Source organism: Poromitra crassiceps, assembly GCF_964638095.1.
Source record: "Poromitra crassiceps genome assembly, chromosome: 9".
Lineage (NCBI taxonomy): Eukaryota > Metazoa > Chordata > Actinopteri > Beryciformes > Melamphaidae > Poromitra > Poromitra crassiceps.
In genome coordinates this window covers 4540960-4546959 of record NC_139630.1, presented here as the reverse complement: position 1 = coordinate 4546959, position 6000 = coordinate 4540960, and the positions used below count along the sequence as shown (strand labels likewise).

The 6000-nt window shown below is 46.1% G+C and overlaps 2 protein-coding genes across 2 annotated transcripts in view; one reads left to right on the top strand and one right to left on the bottom strand.

Moving 5' to 3' along the window:
- The window catches only part of gje1a (gap junction protein epsilon 1a), a gene marked incomplete at both ends in the record, with an annotated part of 9293 nt that extends 8590 nt beyond the window's left edge, over positions 1 to 703 (bottom strand). Inside the window, one exon of the mRNA XM_083643746.1 lies at positions 659 to 703. Within this exon, the coding sequence (XP_083499872.1) occupies positions 659 to 703 (45 nt within the window). The remainder of the gene's footprint in view (positions 1 to 658) is intronic.
- Positions 704 to 768: 65 nt separating this feature from the next.
- The window catches only part of nmbr (neuromedin B receptor), a gene marked incomplete at both ends in the record, with an annotated part of 106145 nt that continues 100913 nt past the window's right edge, over positions 769 to 6000 (top strand). The window contains one exon of the mRNA XM_083643745.1: positions 769 to 1205. Within this exon, the coding sequence (XP_083499871.1) occupies positions 769 to 1205 (437 nt within the window). The remainder of the gene's footprint in view (positions 1206 to 6000) is intronic.

Sequence of the window (6000 nt, the reverse complement as noted above, 5' to 3'; positions counted from 1 at the left end):
CTCTGTCTTGTCTCTTCTTCCTCTCTCTCTCTCTCTCTCTCTCTCTCTCTCTCTCTCTCTCTCTCTCATTCACTCAATCATTAGATTTAAATTATCTCTCTCTCATTAGATTATTGGTTACAGTAGCATACCCACCCATCTCCTCCCTCTCTCGACCTCCACCTCTTCTAACTATCTATGTATGTAGGCCTATGTATCTATCTATCTATCTATCTATCTATCTATCTATCTATCTATCTATCTATCTATCTATCTATCTGTCTGTCTATCTATCTATCTATCTATCTATCTATCTATCTATCTATCTATCTATCTATCTATCTATCTATCTATCTATCTACTATACCTACCAACTTTCTCTCTCCCCCAATTTGTCTGTATTAACTCTCTCCCAATCTCGAACCCCCTTCTCTCTCACAGCCCGTAATTCAGTGTCAAAGAAGTGCCTTCTATGCGTACAGTACAGTCGCCTCTTACCCTGCAGCCAGTCAGTCACAGACAGACAGACAGACAGACAGACAGACAGACAGACAGACAGACAGACAGACAGACAGACAGACAGACAGACAGCCTCACCTCTCGGTTGTCGGTTCTCAGTTGGCAGCAGGTTGTCTTGGAGCGCACAACCCCCGCAGCATTTGCGCTTTTGCGCACGAACCATCTCGGTGCGCGACGCGTACTGGCAGAGCGCAAAATCCAGCATCCCGTTTACTCCCATTCATTATTGGAGCGGTCGGCGGCGCAACAGGCGTTCGTTCAACCTGGACCATGGACGACCACGAGCACTTCACCAACCTGTCCGCGGCTCTGACAGCTGGAGACCCCGGGGCGTTTTACCCAAACGCCACCGAGGACCCTAGCGGGTGGGCCACGATGTCGGACGGCGCGGAGACGGTGCACTTCGTGGTGCGCTGCGTCATGACCTCGGTGTACATCCTGATCATCACGGTGGGTCTGCTGGGAAATTTCACCCTGGTGAAGATCTTCGTCACCACCAGCGCCATGCGGAGCGTGCCCAACATCTTCATCTCTAGCCTGGCCGCGGGCGACCTGCTGCTGCTGGTCACCTGCGTGCCCGTGGACGCCTTCCGCTACTTCTCCGAGGAGTGGGTGTTCGGCGAGGCGGCGTGCAAGCTCATCCCCGTCATCCAGCTCACCTCGGTCGGCGTGTCCGTGTTCACGCTCACGGCGCTCAGCGCGGACAGGTAGGCTGCTGGTGCTGGGGTGGATGTTGAGATAACTCTGGGTGGATGGAGGTGGAGACACTATCCGAGTCTAATCCAAAACAAGCATTCATTCTCTCCCTTTAGTTTTTTGAATATTCATATAAAAGTATTAGCAATAGAGACAAATCACTACAATGTTACACAGCTGTTATTTTATATTTATTTTCCTTGCAGGCGTCTCACTTATAGGCTAAATGGTCAAAGGAATATCTCCTAATGAAAATAAATAGAATTACGGTATCTGCTATCCCCACAGGGAGTTGCATAGTGATCAATAAAGTGAGTTCATAGTGACATTATTATGACCTTTTATCTCGGGACTTGGCACTGCCACACAATGCCACAACTGTTATTTTATATTTTGTTTCCCTGCCACTTATCACTTGACTAAATTATTATTCTATGGTCAGTCAAGGAATAGGCTAGAGTCTAATAAAAAATAAGCAGAATATCTATAATATAATATATATATATATATAATACCCCCATAGGGACGTTCAGAGTGGCTGGTGATCAATAGTGAGTTTACAGTGACATTTTTATGGCATTCTCCGTGTGTTAAAGATTCATAATAATATTAGCCTATAGCCTACTATTAATTTAGTCAGAATTTTCCTGTTGGGACTTAACACTTAGCTATGATTGTAAAACGACATAGTGGAGAATCCCTATAATATTCCCGTCATAGAAATTTCCATAGCCTATAGAATGTGACTGATGTGATTCTTTAAATTAGACTGTTTTTTTTTTTTATCTCCTGCAGTATCACTGTAACACTCCTACAGTAGCCTAATTAAAAGTGACATTTATTCTATTTTAACCTCCTATCACAACATTCCCCGAGGGAATTCATAGATTATTCATGCAGCTGCTATATCCCGAATCCCCCCTTGATTCATCTATTCCTACAATATGAGAGCGTCGTTTTGCTGTGGTATTTGTCCCTATAAAAGGGATCATTCTGTGGTCACACTGGAATATTGCCAAGACACATGTGGTCTGACTCCTGTTTGTAATGACGGACGGTGATGGATTGAACTGAAGCTTATCTGTAACTCAGAGTAAGTCGCTTTAGATAAGAGGGTCAGGGTGTAAAATGCATTATCTGAGAAAGTAAGGAGACAACATTTAATTAGGGAGATCGATTAATTTGCAACAGTCACCAGCAGCAACCAGATGTTAGTCTGCTACAGGTAACCAGACCTATCCAGTTCCAAAACATCTAGTAGCCTATCTCATACGCATGGGTGGAAAGAGTAGAGAAAAAGATTACTGTTACCGTAACCAATAGATTGGGCAGTTTCTGGTCAGCAGTTGATAGAAAACCTGGGGAAACTTTGGATTGATTTGATAACTGAAAAGTAAAATGACTGATGATTACTGACAAGTGCTCATGGATTTGTGATAGAACTGTGGCCGGTAGAGGAGGAGCTACTAGCCAGTGAGTAGGTTCTAATGAAGCTCAGCCACTTGGCATGATCATGATTTGAGGCAACGCGTTGATTCTCATTAGATACTATCATCACCTTCTGAATGCAGCAGAAGAGAAGGGAATGAGATTAAAATAGAGCAGAACAAGGGAAAACTATAGAACGGAATAGACCAGGATTAGCCAATCAGAAGAGAAACTGTAAAGCATATAGACCTTATTTGATTGACGTCACTCACGTACTGGCATGCCCACCGCCGCCATATTGTCGGAGCTGCGCTGCAGCTTTTAAGTGACAGCCTATGTGGAGCAGCGTTTATAGGAAGCTAGCCGGTGTATCGTTCCAATTGTGTTCGGACGGTGACCTGCGTTACATGTGGCTGTAGTAATGACAGCAATAAAGTCCCCGTGGTTTGTTTCTATCTCTACCGTCCACAGACGTGAAGGGAGCGAGACTGGGGATACGTCAGCAGCACAGGAGAGGTGTGTGGATAGTTAGGAGAGACAGGTGAAACTTTCTGACAGCTCCTCACAGCAAAGTTTGTTCACCTCGTTCTTTTGTTTATTTATTAGAGGCATTAACGGCAGCATACAAACAACAACTGTGGGTTTTTTATTGCTGTCATTACCATCGCTATTTTGTAATGGAACAGAAACGACAATAAGGCTATTACTAGTTGTCAGCTGCAGCGCTGTGTGCGCGCAGGACGGTATGTCAACAATATGGTGCCGTCCAGGGTTAGCGAATAAGGTCTATTGGAATAGAATAGCTGAACCTTATGAATATATTCATATGTACGTAATATGTATGTGGTTGGTCTAACCAGGGGTGTCCAAACTTTTTTGAATGGGGGCCAGATTAGATAATGTGAAAATACCAGGGGGCCACCTGCTTCTCGCATCATATGGGTTATAAAAATAAAAATAAAAAAATCACATACAATACAATTGTACTCGAAGGATTTTGTTTACCATCTGAAAACAGTTCTGCCTGTGTTGTTCCTACTTGGTGCTTGTCTACAAACTGTATGATAGTGCTAGATGAACAGATTTTTTTTTAATTGAACTTGCTTTTTCAACCAATACTGTGTGGAGGGCCACATATAGTATATTTTGGGAGACAAGCTGAGGGCCACTTAAAATCGGTCCGCGTCTGCAATTGACCCCTGGGCCGGACTTTGGACACGCCTGGTCTAAGCAGACATGACTGAAGCAACAACACTCATTTAGTTTAAATCCCTCCATACCTGAGTGAGTGAGTGAGTGTGTGTGTGTGAGAGAGAGTGAGAGAGAGAGAGAGAGAGAGAGAGAGAGAGAGCAAATAGTTTGTGTGTGTGAGAGTGTGCATTTATAGTAAGACTACACATGGGGGTGTTAGCTGTGATAAGAGAGTGTAACAGAGCCAGAGACAGAGAGGGGACAGAGAGAGAGACAGAGAGGGGACAGAGAGAGAGAGAGAGAGAGAGGGGACAGAGAGAGAGACAGAGAGGGGACAGAGAGAGAGACAGAGAGGGGACAGAGCCAGAGACAGAGAGGGGACAGAGAGAGAGACAGAGAGGGGACAGAGAGAGAGACAGAGAGGGGACAGAGAGAGAGACAGAGAGGGGACAGAGACAGAGACAGAGAGGGGACAGAGAGAGAGACAGAGATGGGACAGAGAGAGAGACAGAGAGGGGACAGAGAGAGAGAGAGACAGAGAGGGGACAGAGAGAGAGACAGAGAGGGGACAGAGACAGAGACAGAGAGGGGACAGAGAGACAGAGAGAGACAGAGAGGGGACAGAGAGAGAGACAGAGAGAGGACAGAGAGAGAGACAGAGAGGGGACAGTGAGAGAGACAGAGAGGGGACAGAGAGAGAGACAGGGAGGGGACAGAGAGAGAGACAGAGAGGGGACAGAGAGAGACAGAGAGGGAACAGAGAGAGAGACAGAGAGGGGACAGAGAGAGAGAGACAGAGAGGGGACACAGAGAGAGAGACAGAGAGGGGACAGAGAGAGAGAGACAGAGAGAGACAGAGAGAGAGACAGGGAGGGAGGGAGGGAGGGAGAGAGGGGGGGCAGGCTACATGAGGTCAGTCAAGAGATTGAAGTTGTTTGGACAAAGGGAGAGCTAATTATGTGTTTATTCTCTATAGCTTCCTTTGCTTCTGTCCTGGTTCATATTAGGACTTAAAGTCGAACTGAACCTGTTCGTCACGTGCATAATGAGTCCGTTTCAGACTGAAAACATAGTTTGTCTAAGATGACAGGTTGAGAGGCGGGTCATATGGTGCGTTCCTTTATCGCAAAATAACTGGGATGTGGAGGCTAAATGACATCACATCCGTTTTGTTAGCGTTCCATTTGCAGAAAACTTGAGCTGGGAAGTTCACTGTTCATTGGTCAGATCCAGTCGCTAGCCAGGCTAGCCATTGTTAGCCATTGTTAGCAATAAATTTGACAACATGGCATTTCGCGGCAATTTGCGCATACAAACACTGCAGCCTCATGTCCACACAGATAGATGTTAGGCAGCGCTGTGTGTACAGCTGATTTAATGAGACACAAACAAAACAGAAGTGCTAAACAACATTACTACGATTATACTACTACTGTTGTTGCGCGGCGCAGCCATCTTGGATTTTTGAGGTTGGGGCTGCTGAGACTCCTACGAGTTTGGAATGGGACATACCAGCTCTGATGACGTCACCGCCCAGCTCATGACCTTTGAAGTCGTAAGATTACCAGTCCCCAGTTATAAAGGAATGCACGAATAGTATCATGTCGATGATTTTATTTGACAATTCTGGGGACTGGATTGGGCTTCGGCCAATCCTGGCATGTTCCGCCTCCAAATCGAGTGGGATTCAGTCGTGTTGTGGTGCACCCCTCGCGAAGAGCCTTTTGACGGGAGGTTAGTGGCTGAGTGGAGCTCAACGACCCGCACTGCCTTCGTGTTGCCGAGCGGAGAGTGCAGCACGTCGGCCTGGAATCTCCGAAGTGCGACCCCTGACAACCAAGCTCTCGGATGCGCGCGCCATTATCGCTGCTGTAAATACGATATCCCTGGAATGTGCGTTTTAACTAGCCAGTTACATTTCTTTGCATTCTAAAGCTGTGTTCACACCGAGATATTTATTTTTCGCTCTGTCGCTTGATTCAACCCTTTGGAATCGCTCTGTCGCTCTGTTTAAATCGCTCATCAACAGGCACACGAATTGACGGACATGTGGGGGCTATAACGTTACGCAATGTCATGATGTTTGTCCACTACGAGCCACCGTAGATGTTTACAAGCTAAGCCTATCAGCGTGCTCCTAATGCGAGCTGCATACCGGTAGTACAGACTTCACTTCATGTCAGCTGT